The following is a 26,032-nucleotide window of genomic DNA, read 5'->3' as shown; positions in this document are numbered from 1 at the left end:
CACATTCAGAAAGATAAACTGATTTCAGAAAGCATTATTATGCCTGACCTCTCTCACTGGGGGTGAAAGCCAGATACTTTGTGAACCATTTTGATTATACTAATATTCCCTAAAAATTCATTAGGTGTTAACATAAAGGACAAAAGCACCACCATGGAAGAGCAGATGCTGTGAGCTACCATACAAAGCATATTAGGGCTGCTTCCCCTGAATTTCTCTGCATCAGCACAGGGCAGCTCTGCTTCAACACCCAGCAGCACAGTCCTGTTCCTGGCTATTGTGACAGGCAAAGAGTCAAACACTTGGGAAATGACACTTTCCAAGAAGAAACATTGCTGAGGAAGTGCCAGGCCTGGGGGTGCCCAAGTACAGTATGCCAAGAGAAGCAGGGGAAAGCAATTTCTTCCAACCCCACTTCACTCACATCTGATCCCCCAGCAAGGAGGAGTGTGTGTGCACATGTTTGTGTAGACACTGTGGCAGGGAACATTTAATTGCACTTTGGATCTTATCCAGCACACATAGCATCCAGCAACAGTTCTCCTGGAGTTAACACTTTACAGAGCAGGGGAGTCTGAATTCCAGTTCTCTCCATTTTCACCAAGACCCTGGAGGGCAGGTGGACACTCCCTACAACTGGCAGCCAGGCAGGGTGAAGGGGAATTGGTTGCCAAGCCCCATCTGGCAGCACAGGCCAGACTGGTACCCAGCTCAGTCTGCTCATGGCTCTGCAAGGCCGGGCGAGCTCTGTGATCAAGGAAAATGACTCCAAGAAAAGATGCAAACAGAGCAGATTTGTTTCCTATTTTTATATGGTTTCTTACCACAGAAGAACACACTCGAGGCTCTTAAGTGATTACACTTTTTAAAAGACGAATAGCCTTTGCAGAAGCTCTGCTTTGATGTAACAGGGCAGACTGATCTTGCTGCTTAACCAAATCAAGTAAGTCTCCTGCCCCCCTTTTTTCTTTTTTTTTGATCTTAAAAACCCCAAACAAACAAAGAAATAAACCCAACCAAACTAACCTCGAGTTTTAAGCTGCAGCACTAGCCCTTACAGAAAAAATGTCAGTGTTTACAACCAGTAGTTCATCACAGGCTATTAGAAATCCTCCACAATTTGCATCACGACATGTAACCCAAGAGGAAACCCAAAATTTCTGGTCAGAAATGCTCAATGACTTTTTTTGATTCAGAAACTTTATAGTGTTAGTAGCAGTTGATGGAATTTCCAGCATGGTGTTGGTTACTTGGAGCTCTTTAGAGCTCTCACAATCACATGGGACACCTGCACAAGTGGTGTCACTCCCTCAGTTTACACTTCTGAGTACCTTGCATCCAGTGTGAGTCCGGGTCTTCATGAGGGGAGTTGTGGTGCACAGCTCAATGGCTTCTGGTTCATGGAAGATCACTGTCGGGAGAGGCTCTTTACGAAGAGTTAGGACATTCAACTTAGTCTTTAACATGGTCTGAAAGTGCTAAACAGAAAAAGAAAAGAAATTACCTCCAGTTCTAGTGCAGAAAAATGAGAGTTAATAATTGGACGTGTCTGCATGTTTGACTTGCTGTTCAATGCCTCACAAGCTGTCCCGGGGAAAAAGTTCTACGACTTAAGAGCACTCATTGCTATCAGCAATGTGGAAACCATTTTTAATTAAAAAAGACATACACACAGAAAGTGAAAGAATTCATTACAATTCACATATTCTCCACGAAGGGTCTAAATTCAACCTCTGATCAATTGCAATTATATAATAAAGCTGGTCACGGACCTAGTTCCACTACTAATGTCCACAGAGAGGAAGAACAGGGGATCAAAGATCATGAAAATATCTTGTTCTCCTTCCTCTGTACTTAAATCTCATCCCAGTGACCTTTGTAGACGTCACCGTTCCCACTGAGCCGTTACCAATGAGCTGAATCCCTCATTGGTTTACCTTTGTCCTGTGAATTTTATATTCTCTTCCTTTGTAAGCAATAGTTCCTGTAGCCCCCAATGTAAATGTCACTCTTGGTACCAATGAATAGATGTCACTCAAAACTTGTCACTTTCTTAAACAGACTCCCCAGGCTTAGGTGAAGAACTATCCAAGAGGACAGTAAAATCATCAAATTAAAAGTTTCTCAGCAATTGCTTAGAGTGAGTAATGTCAATTCTCGAAAGACTTCCATATCAATTTTGTGGAATCGGGGAAGTCAAGAGAATTTTTTTAATATACAGATATTTCTTTGAACTGCCCTTCATTTGAGAAACTGAACATTTTCACATGCAACTACTTATCTAAGGGAGAAAAAATGCAGACATGAGCAAATCAAGGTAGTAACATGCCACGGCACTGTCTAGTGAAATATGACTTTATCAAAACTTCCTAAGGTGACTCTTATCAAGCAGCAGTTTTTAGACATATGTGCAATGACTCCAGATTACTTTCATCAAAACTAAACCATTTGTTCTGACTTCTGATAGGAGATTCTTAACTTGCTTTGCAGCCACTCCTTTTCTCAGTCTCCACTTTACCTCTGCAAGGCAGACAAGCATTACAGGGTCTGGCTTGCAGAAAAAGAGATGCTAAGTGATTTCCCAGAAGCATGCAAGAAGTCTCTATCAGAGCTAGAAATCAACACAGGTCCTTGTTGCTCAGTCCTGTACTTTAGATGAAGAGAGTGTCTATTCAACATTTTATTTATACACAGGGGATGAATCAACTATTTAGATACTATGCTGGTTTTCTATGAATTTTTTGTGGATATGAATATTCCTTTGAAAATAAACTTGCTACCAGATCATAAATACTTTATCATGTGCCAACTGAAAACCTGTTGATACACTTTTGTAACAGTTCAGTCCTTAGTTCGTCAGTGTTTAGGTCTAATAATTGTTACGCTACTGGAAGTACAGCACTTCAAACACTCTTAGAAATATATTCAAGGCATATACTCTAAGAGTCTGTGAAAATAGTACTTGTTTACCTATTTCACACATGAAGTTACAGCCTGCTAACAGCAATACTTCAGGGCCTCTGTGGTGTTTGTGCAAGCATTCAAGTTTTCACCCCAGTGAAGCGCTCTACTCATACTATTTTTCACCTGCTCATCTCCTCATACTACACGTTACCCCTTTCACTCCCCCAAACACAGCTCAAGCAAAAAAGTACTCCATTTAAGATTATTATACACTAAAGAATATCCTCTGACATGAAGATAACATTGAAGATAACAGACCTCTTTGACAGCTAGGATTACTAAACTGACTGAGAAAACCTACTTCATTTTACCTTTAGGTTGCAATTGACAGCCTTTTGTTTGGAGTTTCCTAGGCCTCTCCAGTGCAGCTGTTAGCAAAGGCTGAACAGCAGGTAAAAAGCCATGGTGAGTACAAAACAAGTGGAGTGTTTGAGATGCTGTGTTTGAAGGAGCATCACGGATTATCAGCTGGGCTGGCTGGTCCCATTGATTAACTGCTGCCTACTACAGCTTGACTTGCTTTTACTTATAGGCTCTAGGTCTGCTAACCTGCTGCTGAAGTTGTATTTCTGGAAGAGAAAAAATGGAGAAGGCAAAGAGTGCTGGAGCTCTGACCCAGCCATGCACAGGTCACAGCGATTTCCCCTGCAAACGATCCCTTTTCAAGCCTGGGGAAATGCTGCCTCCAGGGCTTTCTGCTGTGTCTTGTGCATGCAGGGGGATGGGAGAGGTAGTCAGAGATGAAAAAAAGTGATCTATTAAGGTTAAGTCGTACTGTTTTCTAAGTGAGCAGATTTTGGATCAACAGAGATAATGGTTGTGAAATAATCAGGTTGAAGAACCTGTGCTAGCATTTAACTTTCCCCTCCCGAGTGCTGAAAGAGCTCTATTTCCACAAATGATCAGTTTACAGGACTTCTCCAGTAAAGAATGGTGCTTCCATTCGACAACAGATGTAAAAAAACTCCATTTAGCCCTCCTGAGCAGCGAACCTGGACCTGCAAAACCGTTGTCCTACTCTGCTAACATCTCTATAAACTTCAATGGGACTACTGACAGAAAGGGCACAATTTGACCAAAATGAAGAAAACTACAGAAATTATCTTTTTTTTATGTTGTAACAACCACATATACAATCTTAAACAAGGAAAAGCCTACTCTGTGCCTTACAAAGGCAATTCAATACTTGCATGAGCAGCAAGTTGGAGCGGTTGGGTGCCAAAAACACGAGAGCACAATTGGCAGCAAACAGCTGATCAGCTGCCAGAGAAGTGCAGAAAGGACTGGGGGTGGACACAGAAATAGCCTTTGCTTTGGCCCACAGGGCTAATGCAGACCACGATGTGCTCCCTGCACAGGTCATGTGATGGCTGCCATAACAAAATCAAATCTCTGCCAGCAGACATCACACAGGGAACCCCCAAATAAGCACGTTATTTAAACACGTGCCTAACTTTCACTATGTGAGCAGTCACAGTAAAGCACACGTGGGTAGTCAATGGGATTATTCATGTGCTTTAAGCCAAGAACAGGATAAAGTGCTTTGCTGAACCCGTTTCTTGGGTTTCCACTCCAAACTGGCATCTCCTGCAGAAACTCTTGGCAAAAGTTGATCTGTAACAATAGCCAATGTATTTTTTGAGAAGATGCATTCACTCTTCACTGCTGTGAACTCAAGATATTTCTTTAAAGTGCTTTAAGTTCACAAAGTTCTTGAAAAGCACGACTTTGGCGATCCAGTGAATAAAGTTTCAGGGAACATTATACCATTTATGTTTCATGTGCCAGAACCACTAGGTTCATTTGGTGGCTCTTATACTGAAATTCATCATCAGGATCTATTCTTAGCTGGCATGATTACACCAACAGCTCCAAACTAAACATCGCTCATTCTGTACCCATTTAGATAGTGCTACTGATATGACTTTATATTTGAAAGAAATACAAGGAGTAACATAAGAAATGAAAATACCTTAAATGCCAAAGAAAGCATCAGTCCTGTAATTAGCATTGTATTTTACTAGCTGCTGAACATTACATCATTCAGAGCAAAATTTAAGTAATGCTGACAATAACACTGGACAATTATCTTAATTCAAATCCATAGTTTTGCTTGTTCAAGGATTCAAGTTCCATCAGTTTATTTTGCTTAGTTTACCCATCTTAATGGCATCCTTTCCCCCTGCAGAAGAAAACCAAATGGTGGATAAGTGGTAGCCCAAACCCATAACTGGCTAAGACTCACTACAGAGGTACTGCCTCCTTGGTGACCCTCAAAGTGCCCCCTGTTCCAATGAAAACCCTGTCATCACTAACATGCTTAGCTACAGTTAACTGAACATAAGAATCAAGAACTTCTATGTTGTTTAACATATAGTCTGTTATCAGCTCAACAGTCACACATTAGCTCTAGAATAACTAGTTCAGAACATTCAACTTGCAAATTTTACGTGCTGCATATTTAGTTCAGGCACAATTTCTGTTGCAGTTAAAACTAAAAATTAACAGCATATGGGTTTTGGTTTAGTTTGTCAGCAAGAATACAGTCACTACCAGAACTCAGGCCAAATATCTTGGAGAAAATAACTATGATTCCATGCAAGGAAACATGACTTGGAGAAAATTATGCACTGAAATTTGTAATAATAATGCTCTTCATCTTCAGGTCTTGACAAAACAGTCACTGCTGTTCACAACATTGAGTATTCAGCAGCCAAGCCTAGTAGATCGGATCTTTTAATTTTCCTGATGGAAATAAAGGCCCAAACTCAAAAAATCTAAGAAAGGGTTATATAGTGGATAGGAGCATAAAAATAAATGTCAAGAAAGAGGGGACTGTAACGCCTTGTAATCTCTGATCCAACAACAGGAATTGAGCAAAATAAATACATTTTACAAGTTGACTGGGTTGCAACATGGTGATTGAAAGAAAAGTTTTCAGCACCTTAGCCCTCATCCCCCATTCTCTCTTAACATCAGCATTACAATCAACACATGACTGCCTAAAGTGGCATCACATTTCCAGATGACATGTACTTGGTCAATTTTGCCAAAGATGCACATTGAATCCAAACCCAAAAATGACAGGATGTTAACTTGTGAAAAAGAGTTATTCTAAAAGTTCAGACTCTGCCAGAACAAGAAGCAGTCCTCTGGGTAATTCATCTTTCTACAGCACCTACAAAGGAATTCCCACATGAAATCCATGTGAGCGCATCAGCAAAAGATGAAGGGAAATTAAAAAATAATATCTATAATCTACTATTTCAGCACAAATACCTCTCTACCTCTGAAACCCATTTAGTCTTGAATGAACCCAGAACTTTTCAACAGCATCCTACAGCAAGGAAAAACAGCCTAGGAGAGGAAAGACACAACCAAGTGAATGGAACTGCAAAAGAATTTTAGAAAGTACAAAGGTTCCTTTTCGCCTTCTCCCAGTGGAATCTGACTACCAGCACGTCCAGTCTCTAGGTACAAGAGGAGATGACAACACAACAGACCTTTAGCACTGGGGCTACCCCATGAGTTAAACGAGCACAGCTGTGACCTGAGGACCACCCAACCCCAAGCCTCCAGCTTTTCAGCAAGGAAAGAAGGATTCTGATCTATATGAAAACTGATCCATCTCAAGGCTTTGTTTTGTTTAAAGCCAATCTGTCCAGTACAGATAAATGTCATCTCTGATCCATTTCTTGTTAAACAAATACTGCTAATACAATATAAATGCTTTCACTCCCTCACATTAAACTATATCGTGTTTTATTTATTTATCCTTTAGTTGCAGTTCATATAAACACTGAACACTGCAATAAAACCCACTACAGAAGGGATGGAAGCAATTTATCATGATAAAGTCAGAAATAATCCCATCAGCAGCCTGGTCTGTAACACAAAACTGGCATGCACAAACCCAAGACCATGTTACAACTATACTCAAGCTGATCCATCCCAAGCAACCTTCTTGAAACCAATCCAGAAACCTGGTTATTGAAAGCTTATCTCACCTAGCATCTCAAGACCTATATTTTTCCAGCCTATCAAAACAAATCCATTCAATATCTTTCAGGTAACAGATGCTATTTATGTGAAAAATTACATAATTATGTCTGAATTTCCACCTTTCAATCACAAAGAAGTGGCAACATGCAGAAGTGGTAAGACAGGCTTGCCTGCAGGCACCCTGTGATAAATTTTGTAAGTAGAGGAGCTTGGACAGGCCTATGGAACAACTTGGCATCACTCGGTGGGCTGAGGGCATGGCACCCCCAAGAATCTTGAGACAAATTATCTAAGAAATGTTCCACAAAACAAAAACAAAAACCAACCAAGCAAACTTTTTCCCCCTCTCCACATGTCCAATGACCATGCACGGTTGCACATAAGAGACTCAAGCAGTGCCTGCCACCACTTCCCCTCTCACGTCCTCATGCTCCTTCCACCCTACCCAGCAGAGAGCATAGGAGAGAGATGGCGTGGCAGAGGGAGTTTGGGCACAGGAAGGAATGATCTGCATTTGACAGGATAAGCTCTAATCTTTATGACAGAAGAGCAAGAGGAAGATGGCATCGAAGCAAACAGGGCATGAGACAGGAAAGGAAAGCACCAGCACTACGAGCAATGCTGCCAGGCAGGGCCCCTCCTGGACTTCTCCTGCAATTACTGAGGGTCATAAGGGAGTCAAGGATAAACTCTGATGGAAAAACCTGTAGTATACAGAAACAATAGATAATGAAAGGAAAGGTACACAAGACTGCAGACAGAAAAGCATGACAAAATACATAGGAAACCAAAATCAGCTGAGTGTCAAAAAGCCTTCCAGCAAAGATGCTACTGGATCTTTGCATGCAAGTACTGAGCACTTTCCATCTCACTCTGACACCAACGTCTCAGAAATATTCTTTTTCCCATGGTGGAAAGACACATCCCTTAAAAACACATAATTATCAAGATTTCATGAATAGAACCGGCACTCCCTATCAATAGCTGTGATCACACAGCTGCCTGTGCGATGGTGCTCATATTGCGTTGTTTTCTTACAAGTTTAAAGAATTCCTGTTTCCTCACAATTTAATTCATGTGAAACGTTTTGTTCTCAGACCCTATGTACTTGAAGTTTGCTCTGGCTGAATGCCCCCATTCTGTTGCCAAGCTTATGCGATTCCAATCAGCAGGATTGCTGCCCAAACAAAACAGTCCCAGATACAAACACCCTCCAAACTGCAGGGAACCTCAGAGCCAGATGAGAATTTCATGACTGATCTTCTAACATCTCTCTATCATCAGTCAAACTAAACCCCAACCTAAACAAATATAAGTACACAGGATGTTCAGTTCCCAGTTTAGTCACAACTGCTCAGAACATAAAGCCTCACTACAGAGATCCACACCAGAGTAGCAAGGAAGGAGTCAATATTTCAGGACACTCAAAATCATGACAATAAAATAAGACCTCCCTAAGACATAAGTGGAGGAGGGGAAAAAAGTCACAGTACTACAGTAAAATGTTCTTTCATCAGTCTCTACATTACACTTAAATTTCCAGGTTAATACTTCAGTGGAAATTAGGCATGTTGGACAGAAGACAAACATCTAAATATACTTGTTTGGATTTGGGCTTTTACAGTATTTTACCTACTGATGACTGTTAAATATATTTTGAAATAAGCTGTAGTTTCCAATGTCTGGTGTTCATGGCACATATAGTTTATAACAGAACATTTTTTTAGCATCAATAGAAATAAAGCATAAAAAACCTTGACCAATATATCAACAGAGCTGCTCTCATAAATAACTACTACCAAAATTTTGGCCCCAGAAATTACTGTTAACTCTCAAAATCTAATAACTTTGTCACAACTGAACTAGTTCTGGAATTTTAACCTAGATTACAGTTTCAAAGACAGCAGAATTTCTCAGAGGAAGCAGAAGAATTTATCAGCTCCAGCATTCTTCAGGACAAATGGCAATCAAAATACAAGTCCAAGACAAGGCAAATGGTTAAAAAAAATAAAATAAAATAAAAAGAAAAAGAAAGAAAAAGTAGAAATAAATTAAGAAATAGGAGCTGACAAGAAAAGAAAGAACAAAATAGAACACGCAGCAGCATAGATATGTCAAGTTCATTCACTTTGATTTTGAGCTGAGCCCTAAGCTGCTTTCCAACATATTTTTCTCCTAACATGAGTTTCCAGTACATGTATTATTTGGTATAGTTGGCCCAATATTAAAACAATGGAATCCTGCAGCATGAAGGCAGCTGTTGCTTTTTCAATTTGCCCTTGGAGGCTTTCCAATAATGTCTGTGTCAGAGGATGCTTTAAAAAGTTTTTTCTCCTCACTCTGTACCTGGCACAAGAAGCCCATCTCGGACAATACCTGCCAGCCAGGCACTGCATTCTGCAATGCAGCCCTTTCAAAACCAGTGTTTCACTCTGCCACTCCTCTCCTTCATTTTTTGCAATAAAGCAATAACTTGGTAAGCAGTTATGTAGTTCAATTACACCTCCCTGGCCTTGCTAAGACTTATTTTCTGAGACAGAGATAGGGACTGGGTGACAAAGGCATGTGCTACAAACAAGGAATCTGCCCTGATTATTTGCTAAAAGTAACACTGTTTAATACTTTGGAGAAACAAAGTGTACAAATTCTTGACAAAAAAGGTTACATATTGCTAAATGTAACTCAGATTAATTTCTGCTCTAGTGAATTGTTGTATTTACAGTTGCAAAATAAGGAGAATCCATTTCTTCCTGTAAAGCTATTTTATCACTGAGCCCTTTGATGCTAATGTACAGCACTGCCTTTTCCAGGTCAGAACCACTCCCAAGATTTAAACCTGGCACTCCTGAGGGTCTCTGAGAAGGGCTACTCCTGTTTCCCATGGACACAAGCCACTTCCAAGGGAATGGACCTGCATCTTTAGCAAGTCAGCCTTTTTGGGAAGCCTTCATCAGGGTGTACCTCCTCCGCCCTTGCAAGGCATGAAGAAGAAGCCTGGAGGCTTTAGCCCTCCCTCCTGCCACACATCCCATGAGCATCCTCAGTGCCTGCCCCAGAGCATCCCCAGGGAGCTGTGTCTGGCCAGCACGACTGTCCCATCTCAAGGAACTTCCCCAGCCCTGACTACACTCACAGGCATTTCATCTCCTGCAACATGACTCCTTTCCCACCTCCAACAGCAAATTATTCATCATGGGGGAACTGTGCCAGGTTTATAGCTATACAAACCTTTGAGCACACAATGCAGAATATAGACAAAAATTGGGTCCCACTGCAGTGCAGATACATAACCACCACCCCAGGGCAACTTCACACAGTATTCCACTTCTTTAAGCCATGAATAAAAGTAGTACACTAGAGAGCCTACATCAGAAATAACGGATTCTACAGAAAGTGATCAAAAATACCTTCCTACAAAGTGTCTCATTAATTCAGCAAAACTTTAGAGCTGGATAATTGACAGGATTTGCACCAAGAAACCTTTACGAAAGAAAAATCTGACCAACTCATTTACATCCCTGTTTCTCCTGCAACTACCTTGTTAAGCTGAGCCAAAACAGCCAGATGCAAAATTACTCTGCTTTGTACAGTTCAGAATGAGCTAAGTAAAATGGCTGAGGATGGTGCTCCCCTTTGTTAAGGCCAACAGGGCCCATGGGTAGGACAGCCTTCCAATATCCACATCCTCCAGATATAAAGGTTAAATCTGCATCATGTTTTCAAGGTTTTTCCAAAAGTAATTAATCTTTTCTGATGCTTCAATTTTTTTGGTTTTCAAAGAGCAATTCATTAGCACTTGACAATACAGAGATTAAGCTTCTGACTTCTTGCAATTTAGTCATTCAAACTCAGAGATACTCAGAAACTCCAGCTTCTCTATAAAATCTCAGTTTCTTCCTCTTTACTTGTCAGCTAAGTTCAGATATTTTTGCAGAAGCTTAACTAATCCTTCAGCTGAGTATTAAGTTTCAAAACGCTATTGGTAATACCTATATGTACATATCTACAGTTCTAAGAACAAAGAGGGGGGGAAAAAACACAGAAGAAAAAGCAAATCCCTCCAGAAAAGAAATAAAATATGCACCATGAGATTCAACCAGATGCCCTTATCCCCTCAAGGCATGGTTAATATACTATCTGCCAGTACATATGGGACCAATTAAAAAGAGCTAACTCCTCACACAGGCGCTGCAGCGTCACTGTGGAGGAACCCACAATCCATTAAACAAATTCATTCCAAGTAATTCCATTCTGGAAACACGTGCTCATTCATAACCAAATCCCAGTCTTTAGGAATCTCATATGAAAAAAAACAACCCTGCTTCCACAGAAATCTCTGGCAAAACAATCTGAAGTTCAACAAGAACAGAACTACCTTCATCTTTACTGCTGCTTTACGTGTGCTACTAGCTGCACCTACATGAAGAATTACTACCACTTCTTAGAGAAGTAACTGTCTTGGTCTTACACTTCAACATAGCCAATGAAATTAAATGCACAGAATGACGGAAATAATGAATTGTTTAACTACAGAAAACAGAAAAGTTTGAAACTATCCAAGTGTTCCCTTCCAGCATGACCAGAATTGGAAGACTTCAGGCATGTACAAGGATCATCATTCAACCTCTTTACATTGTGAAAGCTACTTCCTCTGTTTCCAGTAATTATACTCTCACTTTTGTCCAATCTGCTCCAAACTTTGTTCAACACAGTGACTTACAAGTTTCTACACAAAAAAGACCTACAGAATAAAGAATTCCACTCAGCAATAAAGAGGAACATCCTTATTCTCAGTACAGTCTCAACTTTCTTTTCCCCTCTATTGATTGCTCACCACCACAAACACGATCCATTCTCAGCCACTTTACAACCTAAATAGTTTTGCATTGAAAAACACCTGAGTTTTCAAGTTTGGGCTCAGCTTTGAGAAATGAAACTGTAAAAGAAACAGGAATGTAGATGAGAGGGTTGTTTGCGGGGGGAGGAGAGGGGTTATTATTATCAAGTGTTTGTTCATGCAAACCCTGTAAATTATTGCAAGCAGTGTTTCAGCAAGTTTTAAGGTTAGAACAAATGAAGTAATATAGAACATCAAGATCCAAGGAAAGTGACCTGGTATGTTAAAGCCCTGAGCTTCTCTAGATGGATAGCTAAAATATATTCCTATAATTCAAGATGGAAATATTTTGAATACCCACCACGTTTCTAGACCCCCGTTTGCCTGTGTCAGGCAGCTAGTTAAACAGATGTGAAAGAACTAACAAAATTTAAATAAATTAAGTGCCTGCCCAGCATTTCCCAGCTGTCTTCCTCCTCTGCACCATTCAATTTAACTTTGAAGCACTAGTGATGCAGTTATTCCAGCAACCCTCAAAGAGCACAGAGTTGTAGTTCTGCAGATGTTAACAAGGTGGCTTTTATCAAATTTGATGCAGCTGAAATCTAAATTATTTACCCTGAAAGAGAAGAAAATAAAAGAATTTAGGGGCCTCTGATAAAATATTAAAGCATTGAATCCTGTGAATACCTATTAGTCATTCCTCTGAGGAAAAAAGTATCAAGATATATATTTCTTTTAATAAAGAAAAGGCATCTATTTGGCTGAAAGAAAATACTCAACTCTGATGCAAAATGTTTGAGCAGCTTTACAAATTCAGACCTCTATAATTATACTGAGACTGCTAAAAATTCCACTTTCATAACCACCACCACCACAAATAAATAAGTGCCAAAATAAATCCAGTAGATTATCATGCAAAAATGTGTCCTCTATAGCTTAATCTTGAGATAATGCTTTTTATAGCATGTCTTTCTGCCCAGATTTGCAGCTCTCATTACTTGCATTCTTACCACTAAGCACAAGGGTCATCAATCTTATAATTCATTTTTTTCATTAAATTCTTCATGCTGCAGCCCTGCTGATGGCTTCTCACCTCTGCTTATCTAAGGCATTTGCATATAGAATGGCCATACAGTTCTTTGAAAGATCTCCAAGCCATACTCAATGATGTCAAGGACAGTAATTTAGCCAAAAGAAAAGAAAAGGAAAGAAAAAAACCATTTAGAGGTAAACTGTAAATACAAGGCAGATGGATAAATGTACACAGGGATTCAATATGAATCTCCAATGACATTTCTCTATTGGTCAGCCCCAATTTTGCAATGAAAAATAAACAGAAGACTTTTCAAGGCAATCTCTGAAGTTTCCTTCTTCCACAAATACTTTTAGGAACAGTAACTCTCTAGCTCCAAGCATTTAATGCAGTTTCTTGAGTTTGGAAAAGCAAGGATCATTTAGAAAGCAATAAAGTGAATACCAGTCCATGGCTGGGACAATCAAGACCAACCAGTCTGATGGAACACTATCCTCAGAAGGGAGCCACTGTGGAGAGCATTTATCAGCAGAGGCACCCAGCAGCCAGGGCACAACGTGACAGCTCCACAGGACTTGTGCCTCGCCACCACACACTTCCCCCAGAGCTTCATTACAGCTGCTGAGATCCCAAACACTGCCCACTGCAAAGCTGCTCTGCCTACACCCTAATCAGGAACGTTCAGCACAAAACGTTCCATGTGGGCACAAAATAAGGCTTTGCCTCTAGGTCTCCACTTGGGAAGTCAAAAGGTAGTCAGAGCTGAACGCTCAAAATGAACATTTCTCTTGCTGAGGGGTAATTCTGAGCTCGATGACAGATGGCCGTTTTCCTGCCTTCCAAGCCTTACCATTATTTAGAGGAAAGTCTGTGAAAATGTTTGTACTGTTGGTAAGTTACTTGGGAGACCACCACAAGTAAAATATTTTCATTTTTAAAGAAAGTATGTCATTTCAGTCCAGAAGCAAAGCTTGAAAGAGATAACCTCAAAAGTGGAAAGTCTTGGGCAAGTTGTTAACTGAAGTCACAAATTTTTCAGAGGGGACTTTAACTCTACATCAATTAATCACCACTAGTTCCCCTCCTACAGACCAACCTTCAATCCAACTACACTATTTTTAGTGTCAGATGGCTTGAGCAACAGAAGGTATCCTTGTTTGATTTTTTTCAGTTTTGGATCCCAGGTTGTCTGACTGGAACAGATTTTCAGATGACATTAGAAAAGCCTCTGAAATAACATCAGTCAAGTTTTGCATGCACAGCTATTTGCACAAGCCAATTCTACAATTTTACAAGACAATCAGCTACATAAACATCTGGCAGCTCCATTCCCAGCAGCTGATGAGCGAGGGGGACCTTTGATCATTCAACAAAGCCAGTTTCCTCCTGGGTGCAATCCAGCAACCACCACAATTCAAGGGTTCCAAGTTTTGCTGTTTCCCTGTCCTGAAGCACTCGTTGGCTATCGTGTGCATCTCAGTGTCATCCACAGCACAACAGAGAAAATCAGAGGTTGAAGCCACAGCGACTGCCTGCAGAAACAGGAACCCAAACTACCACCACTGTCTGCTGTTCAAGCCAGGGGAGTGCATGCCATAGTTATTCACACAGGGTGACCCTGGGTTTTGACTGATACACAAGGAAAAAATGTATGACAAGGGCATCTGCTAAACCAGAGATTTTTTAAAAAATAACTTGTTTTAAATACAGGTTAGAAATCCTTTGAAAACCATGATATTATACAAGGTGCTCCTTCCCTTCTATAAAGATTAAAAGAGGAACAGCTTCAACCAGCACATGAAACAGGGCTATGTGTTATGATCTATTTTCTCTGTAGCATCTGTAGAAAGCAGATTAGTTCCAAGTCATGCTCAACAACATGAGCACTTCCACTTTCATGTTTTATCACCATTATAGTCAGAAATTAAAAGACTCTGGTGGCTATCACTGATGTTCCCAACCTGGCAGAGTAAAGCCATCCCTGAAGGAGATTTGAGCTTGCCTTTTCTGCTTACACAATAGAGAAATCACAAATGCAGTTTACTGTGAAGCTGCCAATATTTAATAGTGTTTAATTGTGAGGTATCGGAGTGGAAAAAGGGTCCAAGTGTCTATCTAGAGAACAAATCAGTTCGTCAGCTTCCACCACGTTTCCCTCTTTGCCTTGATCCCTCAATGTGTGCTGCTGGGCTGGAGCTGGGGGGCTATTTATTTGCTGAAACACCATCTCAGAGATGATTCTGGGGAAGAAACAGGAGGTAATCCTGAAAACAGAGGCAGCAGCATGCGCACCATTGAAGAAATAACATAGGCAGGACACGGGTAAATCTCAGTGATAATTGGCAGAGCCACCTATGGCAAGGCCTCTGACCTGCCTCAGGCTGCCTAAAACACCCCGGGGTGTTGCTGCCCTGTAGCAGGTTAGGCTGTAGCCAGCCTGACCAACCCCCACAGCTGCTTCCTCATCAATTCTCACAGAGGATGGCTACCTTTCCATTTCTTTAGCTCTAAGTGGACATGCACAGCAGAAGGAACGAGCAATGCAAGGTTCATTTTGGCCCAGCCCATTTGGTTTGGAAGATATTCTTCTCCAGTTCGGCACATGAAGTGCTCTGGCTTCAGCCTCTTTCCTCTTTGGCACACGATCAAACCATATTTAGAGGAAATCCAATTCATCTATAAAAGTTTCATCTCAACATATTGTGACTTACCTCTTCTCCCTATTCCCATTCAAAGGGAGAGAGCATTGCACAGCTTTCAAAGCCATTCCCATTTGAACATTACTTTCCGTCTGCACATTTTTCAACTTCCAAAACTGTACTTTGTATGAAAAAAGAACAGCAAAGAAGGAAGGCTGTCTCACTGTATTATATTCACTTAATAATCATAAGCAATTTCTCAGAGAAGTCCTCCAGGCAGAGTTTTAATGTTAAAGCAATTCTTGCTTCATTTTAACTATCCACTGATGCAGAGCTGATAGCCCAGCTCATTAAAAAGTACAGGGCACTATTTCAAGAAATGTCATAATTTATCAGGCAGAGATAAGTCACCCTGCACACAGCAGCCTGGATGCACAACACCAACTGCCTGTGACACTTTCTGAATCCAGCTCTGAAGTCCCTCTGCTTTGGGCTCAGCTGCCCCTGTCACATGAAGCCACACAGCCAAGCTCCCTGCTACAGTGTCATCTTCTTTTTCAAGAGGCTTAGCAAGATTTAAAAATGCATGAATCTCACTTGAGTGACAACCCATTTAACCAGCTATAAAGCTCTTTAGAGGAAGGATAGTTGGAGAGAAAATAAATATTGCAATAATTTTTTTTAACTTTAGCATGGAAAGCCCCACATTAGGTTGACTAAGGAGTCCAAAACAGTGACAGAGCTCTCACTTTGTCCTGTTGGACATCGGTTGCTGGTCAGTAAATTTGTCATATGAGTGATAAGATCCAACAGCTTGACTTTGCAAATTGTAACAGGCAATGCAAGGAATCATCACCTGGGATGAGGTTCAATTTAGCCCCCAAATTATTATTTTGAGGGACTGTGTTTCTATTCTCTCAAGTACTCCCAGCACTGAGGAGATAATTATTGATCTTTGGACACATGTAAGATGGTAATGAACCACCTCCCCTGCCCATCAGAAGGTATTCTTCCAAGAAAATGGGCATTAGAAGAAAGCAGTAAACCCATCCCAGCCCCTGTCAGGAAGGTGTGTATCTGGGACTGTACAACATACTGGAAACCAAGTGGTGACTTTATCAGTAAATTAAGTGCCTCTGTTGAACTAGGTGCTACACCCAAGTGAGACACTGCAAAACCAGAGTACCTTGCTGATCCACTCTGACTCTGCAAACATCACACTACTCTGCTTAAGGATTTGTGTTGCTTTCTGCAAGAAAACATTATTTCTATACTAAAGCCCACTAAAAGAAGATTAACTGCTCTTAAAAAGTACTTAACCACCTCTTTGCTTATTATCAAGTGGTCCATACATATCTGTCAGATGAGCACCATTGATGATAATGCATTAAATAAACACTTCTGCTTAAAATACATAAGTTTACTTATGAGAAGTTTGAGACACACAAACATATACAGTTTATTCAGTTGAAGAATCCCCTGCTCTCAAAATGTCCATTCAGCAGCCCTGCCAGATAATGTTTCACAATACTACAGGCTCACTTATTCATAAACAAATCATTAACATTCTTGACATAAATCCATAGCGTACAACAAATCCCAGCTATGATAGTGTTTTACTACATTTGCTGTGCCCATCATGAATGGGAGTTCTGTTTTCACTAAAAAAACCATTCTCAACAAATAAAAGGCAAATTATTCTCTGCAAGAAAACCACCAGGATGAAATGCCTATGCACGGATTACAAACTAATTATCAAGTTCATACAGCAATAAACCTGGTATTCAGTTAGTGAAAAGGGCTGCCAAAATGTATGCAAGAAATTTTCTTCCTAGAACTCTAGTAACTAAGAAACTCTGAAAGTAAAACACACCATTACAGGCTTCTATATTTTCCTCAGCTACTCAAGAAACCTTTCATACATCCCCGTTTCTCCACACATGGGCACAAAAATCATCTGTGAAGACCCTTTGAAAGCCCTTCAGCTTTCACTCACTGCCAGGGGTTTATTTATAGCCTTGGATCAGAGGGTTTCAGCCAAGCCCAAAATGATAAAGGCCAGTTTTACATACCTACACCACAACTTAAATTAGACTAATTAACATGAACTGAATAGTTTAATTAATGCATCAGGACCAGGCTTCTTGTTCTCTCCGAATATACTCCACACAGATGACAGCACAGGGTAGTATTTCCCAAAAAAAGTCCACATGTGAATCCTCCACAGGTACCCCAAAATGGCTCTATCATGCAGGTGGCATCCCACTGTATTGAGGGGCATGGAGAGCACAGCAAGATGGGATTCCCTGCTTGGAGCTGGACCACACAAGGGGGGATGCTTCCACAGCACCTCCCAGAACAAATCACCCAGCATCCAGCCATCAGCAATGGCCAACCATCAGCAAAGCTTTGATTGTCATAAAGTTAAACCCTCTACCCTCAATTCACGAATACCTTCCTCACCACATTTAAAGAATTAAATGCTTCCCTGAATGGCCATATTTAAGTAATTTAAAAAAAAAAAATAAAAAAATAAAAGGAGGGTGGAAGATAGTTAAGTTACTATTGGTGTTCTTGGCAGATGAGATGTATGTTCCCAAGAACTGGACTTCTCCCCGGACTGATAAACATAAAGCAGACTGCCTTCTGTGCCGGCTGCCAGCTCAGCCCGGGGAATAAAAGATGTTTTCAATTCCGGAAAAGATCCATGTGCACTGAAACACTGAACACTCAGCAAGGCCTCAATCCCTCACTCACAGTGCACAGGCCTGTGGGTGCCGGGGGCTGCTCAGAGTATGTAAAAAATACGCATATGGCAAAGTTTTGCAGAAACGAGACCTTTGTTATTGTAAATACGTGCAGATTTTCATAGCAATTACTTTGCAGCATTTTTAGGGGCATGATTCCTCTTTTTATTATTTCCATTGGCACGGCTTTTCCATTTCAGCTTGCTTTAGTTCCAGTTCTGTGATAATTTCATGGGAGTACACTCATGTGTGAGTATATGCAGCATGAATGGCTCACCATTTTTAGGTGCGACTACTGAGGATTGTTCTGCAATCAGGAGAGCAGGTTTACAGGATCTATTTATGGGTCTCACTCTGTACCCAGGCTTTAAAAACATTTCAGATCTATTTTTGCCAGAGATCACAGCTACTGAAAAAACACTGGGGTTGTCTAATCTGGCTTTTGGTATCACAGAGCTCACCATCACCTAAAGTTGTAACATATCTGTTAGTATGGAAACCAGCACAGCTGAAGGAGTTCAAGGGGTGAATAAATTTAGGAATCTTCTCATTTGCGTCCAAGTTTTCTGAGCACCTCAATCACAGTTTTAGATGTTGTCTGGAACAGTAACACATAAAACCTAACACTTAAAAAAGCAACAATTTAAGACAGAAAATCACATGTAATCACACATCTATAGTAAACGAGGCACTACAGAAATGCCAGACTACGGAGGAGGTCAGACTAAAGTGATATATGATTTAAAAGAAGGCAAACAGCTCTGCCAGGAATCAGCAAGGAAACCAGACAAGTTAATCACTCATTTGCAGTATGATACAACAGCCAAATGACACTGAAACCTCAGTGTCAAGTCACCCAAGGAAACCACCATGCTGCAGACCAGCCCAGGAATCCCCTGCTTAGGAAACACACACCACACGGACCTTGCTGAGCAGTGCTGGGAAAACAGCAGGACTGGAAACAAGTAGTACTGGAAAACTCAGAAGACACTAATGATCTGAAATAATTTCATCTTCCTGAGGTACAGGTAGATCAGGGAGCTTGCAGGGCAGCTTGCTAAGAGGGAGTGATGCCACTGAAATGCCACCTCCAAGGTGTCCTGTGCTGGCCCATGGCGAACTGCAACAGGCAAAGCCAGGAGCCAACAGCAGAAAAACCTGAATTAACAGGGAGGCTGAGCAGAAATCCTGAGGACATAAGTGTTTGCCAGCCTTGATTGCCCATTTTCTGGAAATATCAGTATCTTTCCTTTGCTGACCAGTAACAGCATAAAAAACATTAAGCTCTGCAAACAAACAGCTGCACAGCACCTGGTACTGCTAACATCTCTTCACTAACCTGGTTTAGAAGCTGAAATAAACACTACAGTTTTGTTTCTAAAGGCAAAAGCTGGTCATCAAAACCCATCTGTCACTGGCTGTGCTCCGAAACACATCTCCTGCTAAAACCCCAGCTTGCAATTGCACAAAGCACACCCCACTCACAGGGCTCCAATAGGCACACAGACCAACCTCTTGCCTCCTTCAATACACTAGTGCTGTATTTTGCCCTCTGATCTAGTTCTTGGAAAAGAAAAAGGGGGAAAAAAAAAAGGCATGACCCCCTGGCCCCTGATCCAGCAGCAAAATTTTTAATATTTTAACAGTGATTTCAAACAGGAGTGAAGCCAAGCCTGAATCCTCAGATTATCCTTTGCAAAACCGCAGCATCAGTGTTAGCAAATGAAAAGATCAAGTCAGTTGGCTCAGACAGACTGTAATTTCTGTACCTGTATTTATTAAAGTAGGTACATAAGACTGAGGAAAAGAAGTGTTAGAAAAACACACAGTGATGCTAACCACAATGGCAAACTGAATGCACTGATCCTTTCCTCCAGCCAGGAAACATTTTCAAGCTGTTTCTTTTAAACTAGTCACTGGGTAGGAAATGCTTCTTAGACAGAAAAATATTTTCTTTTCCAGAAGACACCATAAAACCCAGGCACAGAGCACAGTACATACATGTTTTGATGAGAATTAATTACTTGTTTACTGTGGTAGTTCATCACACAGCTAATCCCCACACATTGTCTAAACAACTTATTTCCTACGGTGAGTGAGGAAAGGTCAACATAAACAAAACAGTTTGATTTTTTCTAAAGAAGAAGATGCAGACCACTGGCAACACATCTGCAGGGTGTAAAAAGCTGAAGAGCAACATTAGAGGATGTTCTTTGAGCACCTTCCAGTTTTTTTCTAAGTGAAGGTATTTCAGAAAGAAATGTTACCAAATATAATGGAATTGAGAACAAAAATATTGTTCTAAACCAAGAGCTATTAATTCTTCAGAGGTGTGGGCTGTAGTTTATCATTAGCATCTAGAAGTGAGGGATAGTTATAACAGTCAATTCCATTTCTCCCCAGTGACTAAATCATGTACTAGCTAAATTATTTATGAATGTCAAAGGGTGACAGTTTTCAATTAAGATAATGAGATTCTAGAGGCTCTGGCCATCTGAACCCTATTTGAGGATTCTCTTGCCAATTAAAAAAAAACCAAAACAACAAAACACAAAACGAAATAGTCTGACAAACTGATTTTACTTAAACTGGGTACTAACAATTTAGCATTAATCCTTCCACATATCTGCTAGCTACAAACCAATAATAAATATTTACAGTAGTCACCACATGCTTTTAGGCATTAACACAGGGTTAAGAAGATGTTAATTGAATCATATATGTTGGACACTGAAATAATTTTGCTCCCCTCTCCAGCTCCTCAGGCAAGGACCCAACCTTTGTCCATACAGCATCTCAGCAAATGGACACACAGCATCCAAGGCCTGGCTGCTCTAGGAGAATAGGGCAAAGCAGTCAAGGGAGAAAATCAAGAAACTGCTCACTCACAGGAGTGAGGCAGCCTGGGTCAGGTCCAAATGAGGACACATCCCTCCAGTAGCAAACACTGCCTGGGTGTGGAGATATATATTCCAGATCTTTGTAAATATGATCCCTGTAAGTGAGCATCCTACCTATTAGACCCTTTACTGTTAACTTCTGTGGAGTATGTATAATATAAGTGCTGGTAGCAACAACCATTATTCTTTTTAGCCGTCTCACACCCACTGTTCAAAGTAATTCTTGATATTGACCCACTACTTTTCAGGAAAACAAAAAACCAAACAAAACAATCAAAAGAAACCCTAAAGAACAACAACTACACAGTGAAAGTGAAGATAAGCTTCTCAGGGTAAACTTCAAACTCCCACAGAAGTTCAAGAAAGTCAAGTCAGAAAAGTAACCACATCAGACTTGCTGGTTCAGACGTTACTAAGCACTGGCCAGACTCCATGCTTTCCCTTTTTATTTTACTTACAATTAGCTGGCAAGAGATGATGATTAGCTAGAAAAACCACATTCCCTTTTGACCTCCAGGTGTACAAAGCAGAACAGCATTAAGTATTTCCTAAAGCAAAGCCAGGATCTTTAGGCAGTGTGCAGTAAGGCTTCAAGCAGCCACGGCAGCAAGTCACCACACAGTGTTTATGGCACAAACTCTCACTATGGAGCCCTCAGCTGCTGCTCAGATCTGTCAAGGCAAGCTCTGAGTGTCACGGCACTGTCAGGCAGCACCTGTGTCCAAACTTTTCCAAAGCCTTGTTCTAAGGCTGGACCTGTACAAATTACTGCATGCATGAGAACTTAAAGAGACAAAGTTACAGCATATTTCTGTACAATGGTGTGCACTGCCAGCTCAACTCCCTGTTCCACTGGTGATCTGGACTTTACCATCTCTGTTCCCAGTTCATAACCATACTCAGGAAGAATTAGAAGGGCCAAAGAGTGCAACAACAATGCCAAGTATTGTAAATCCCTCAGGCAAAGCAAGGGGAGTTACTCTGGTGCAGGCAGCTCTGCTCACCAGGAGAATGTCACCATACAGCACACAGGATCCAGTCACCTTGGCATTGCTAGCACTGAAACCATCTTCTTCTCAGTGATAAAACTGGTTACATTTAGGAGGTGATTATATGCTTGAAAGTCATTCCTCTTTGCCTCCAATAGATGGACAAATTGTGCTACGTCAGTTCATTCCTGTTACAAAATAGTCCCCAATTCCCCTGGAGAGCTCCCAACAGCTCTGCTCCTCCCTGGCCAGTCCATCCCACTGGCATTGCAAAGAGAGCCTTTACCTGCTCCTTCAGCCAGAGAGTTCCAGCTCAAGGGTTTAATAAAATTCTGCCTTAAATAAAACTACTGCTGCCTATGAGACCTACTAACTGGGATACTACAAAGACTAACTTTTCTGGAAACTGAGTTGCACAGCCAAAACCACTCTGGACTGAGGTCTCTGCAACACAGCTGCAATTGTTAGCAGTGACTAAAATTGTTATCTAAAACTCTCAAACTTACATTACTTTACAACCAGCATGGGAAGTCACACAGCAGTGCGAGGTCATTTTAAAGCAAACACCAAGTTACAGAGCTCAGTGGAGACCAGATTTAAAAACCTCTCAGAAAAATGTTTAAAAATCAAGAAAAAAAATTTAAAATTGACAGACAGATTTTTGGGAAATGAGGAAGAATATGACTGCACATGTATGGATTTGAGAGTAAGAACATGTTGAAAATAATGTTTTCTTTTCCCAGGATGAGGCAGACTGCTCTTTAACTTCACTTTTGTAATGATGGCTGCTGGATAAGAAACATTTGTTTCTGAGAAACATTGAAAAAAAAAAAAAAGCAAAGTGGGCATTTTTCACCCTTTGAAGAAACAAATACATGACATTTTCACAAGAAAATATGAAAATAAGAAAAGATCTCAGAAACAAACCAGATCCACAAATAAGCAATATGAGTTTTGGCTGAAAACAGAAAATATTTCCTGAGGCTCTGGAGGTGTGTCAGACTCCTGGCTGTGCTGGGCAGCAGCTGCAGCCACCATGGAGCAGCAGGGCTGGGGATGCTCTGAGCCCGCTGCCAGGCAGCTGCCATGGCCCTTCTCCCACCCTTCTGTGACACACTCCCTTTTTCCCCACACAGAGGCGAGCAACTGGGTGACTGTGAGGCTTATTAACACTTCCATAAGTACTCTGTAAAGCAGTTTTCCCCCCAGCCCCAAGTGAGCGGGCGGTGCGGTGCGCTCGCTGCGTGACAGATGTTCCTCTGGCACATCCAGAGCAGCCCCTCATCCAAACAGCATGCTCCAGAATGACCTCAACAGCACACACTTTCCAAAAAGAGTTGTACAGAAACATTTAATTCAGCTCTTTTAGACATTAAGTCTTGTCTCATAAAGCTACTCTTAAAAAAAAAAAAAATCAAGTAACATTTGGACTTTTAAAAAAACACATTAAGTTTCTTCTCATCGTAATAAAAGAAACATAGTGTAACTCCACTGGCATTAGTATTGGCACTTAGATTTATACCAGTGATCTCAAAATCTGAATTTGGACCAAAACCCACATATAGACAGGGGCAAAGTTTATCCCCAAGCGAACAAAATAACATCTCTTGTAGACATTAATGGCTTCTGAAACTCTAGCTTGATACGACATCAGTGATTTAAATGCCAAACCACATTCACTCTGTTTATCTTGGGAAGCTCCACATCCATGTAAGAACACCCTCAGACCATAACAGAGGAATGAAAGGTCAGGCTGTTACTTTCAGAACCAGTGCAGAAAACTTAAACAAGGTATGGGCACTTCCCTGGTCAGTGCCACCCACTGCAGCTAGCTATTTTTCAAATATCATTTTCAAATATCATATCAGTAAGCAGCACTAATAACTTCTGATACAGAGAAATAAAAAACTCAACTTGAAATAAGCAATATAAATACACTCTCAAAGTAATTTAAACCAACCAGAAGTGAGCTATTTCAGTGCAAGATTTCTGCAGATGTGGCTCCTGGGCCATGCCAGGCTGCTCATGGACCCCAGCTGATGACCTGCTCCTCCCACACTCAGAAGTTCTACATCACTATATAGCACTTAACTTCATCCAAAGCCTCCTTAGATTCTGTCTTTCTGACAAACACATGTAGATATCTTAATTTATACAGACCTCACTGCCCCACACAGCTGGACCCTGCTCTGCCCTGCTCGAGCACAGTCCCTGGCTCAGAAAACCTCTTGAGCTTGTCCAGTCACAGGGGTGAAAACCCTAAGCTGCAGCTCTGAATGTCACTTTCCAGTTGAAGATCTGTCCATGACTCATTTCAGCTCACACTTGCAGCTCAGCATCTCTTCAAATGTGACTTTTCCTTAGGGGAAATGAGCTCCACCACTTCTGCAGCCTGAAACTTGTCAGCATTTTAAATGTGAGCAGGACTGGGGAGGATGGCTTCAGGAAAGGAATTACTAAGCACTAACTATAATTTATGACTAGAATAAGTGAATATTTTTCACTGTCTTGCAGTGCCAGGGCTTTTCACTACCTTTGATTACAAAAGACAGTTATTCATTTAGAGATGGGTTTCAGGCTGGCCATCATGCCCAGACAGGCTGCCCTGTGCCTTGGCAGACCCTGCAGCAAGACTGATATTTCTGACAGGGCTATTTCCCACACCAGGTACCCCCACTTCCACTGGACACACCCAAGGAACTGAACTCTGTGTGTGATGGTCATTGAGGAAAACAAAATCCCAAGTTTCACAGGGGGTTAAGTCCCAGGAGCTCTGGGTCCTGTCCCCAATCCAGAAGCTGCAGGATTGTGAAGGGCAGGTACAAGGAGTCACACATGACCTCAACAGCTACAAGAAAAAAACTGACTATTGCAGCACTCATCTGTGGGAAAAAGGCAACAGCAGATTCTACCTGTGCTTCTGCAATCTTTCAAATTGTTCAACTCCTCCTTCCATAGCAACTCTGTATTTTAGAGGTACAAGATTAAAACACTGCCCTTTGAAAATGTTACTTGTCCCAGTGCCAAGCTTCAGGCTCTTTAATGAAAAAAAAAGAGCCTCTAAACACCAGATGAAAACAAGTCAGTCACAAACAAATGCTTCCTAACATTCCTTATAAACCACAGAAAAGTTATATTGCCATCTCAAATGGCAAGATAAAAGTTAATGGATTCAAAGTCCTATCCCTACGCATCGCGCTAAGGCTGCATGCCTAAATCTGAGTGACTTAACACTTGTTTATCAAAGTGAACTGTCCAATTTCAGAAAGTAAATCTGAACATCCCTTCTGCAGCCTTCAGCACCGATGCTCCATCAACAAGAATGTCACAGAGAGGGTTCCACCTCCCCCATCCCAACAGGAGCACTGCTGATGGCAGCACAGCACAGCCTGACGGGAGCCAGGGCCACACACCCACAGCTCCAGGGCAGCCCAGCTCAGCAAGGTTGAACCTGAACCCAGCTCAAGGCCTGGCCAGATCCTATGCCTTGTCCTGGGCTGGAGGATCTCGGGGCTTTGGGTGTCTCAGAAATCACTGATGGGATTTTTCTTTGTTACCTACCAGAAAAAGCAAGCACCCAGCACTCCTCAGCAGCACTGCGCATCCCTCCTGCACTCCATTCTAGCAGGAGGCACCAAAGCTGTCTTTACTATCAGGATTTTCTCAAACACACAGTACCAAGCTCAATAGGGCCTTTCAGCCACACTATCAAGAGGCCGACATAAAATTTTCAAAATATCCTTCCTTCTAATTCTAATCCAAACAACAGAGCACAGCTGTGAAAACTGAAGCCTGTACAGATCTACCCTGTATGGGCTCCTTCTTAAAAGCACTGGGACAGGATTCAAGCTTCTACATTTTCTGATTCAAATTTATAGTCAGGCACAGAAAATTCCCATGGACTAGGGAAAAAAGAAG

The 26,032-nt window shown here is 41.2% G+C and overlaps 1 protein-coding gene across 8 annotated transcripts in view; it reads right to left on the bottom strand.

Moving 5' to 3' along the window:
* Positions 1-26,032, bottom strand: part of PID1 (phosphotyrosine interaction domain containing 1) — an 83,586-nt gene that overhangs the window by 48,907 nt on the left and 8,647 nt on the right. For all 8 annotated transcript variants that reach the window (XM_041475800.1, XM_041475807.1, XM_041475806.1 and 5 more), the window contains one exon: positions 1,332-1,478. In XM_041475800.1, the coding sequence (XP_041331734.1) occupies positions 1,332-1,478 (147 nt within the window). The remainder of the gene's footprint in view (positions 1-1,331; positions 1,479-26,032) is intronic.

Source organism: Pyrgilauda ruficollis, unplaced genomic scaffold, assembly GCF_017590135.1.
Source record: "Pyrgilauda ruficollis isolate IOZ18807 unplaced genomic scaffold, ASM1759013v1 scaffold36, whole genome shotgun sequence".
Classification (NCBI taxonomy): Eukaryota; Metazoa; Chordata; class Aves; order Passeriformes; family Passeridae; genus Pyrgilauda; species Pyrgilauda ruficollis.
Note: the sequence above shows the minus strand (reverse complement) of the source record. Positions and strands in the feature narration are given on the sequence as shown.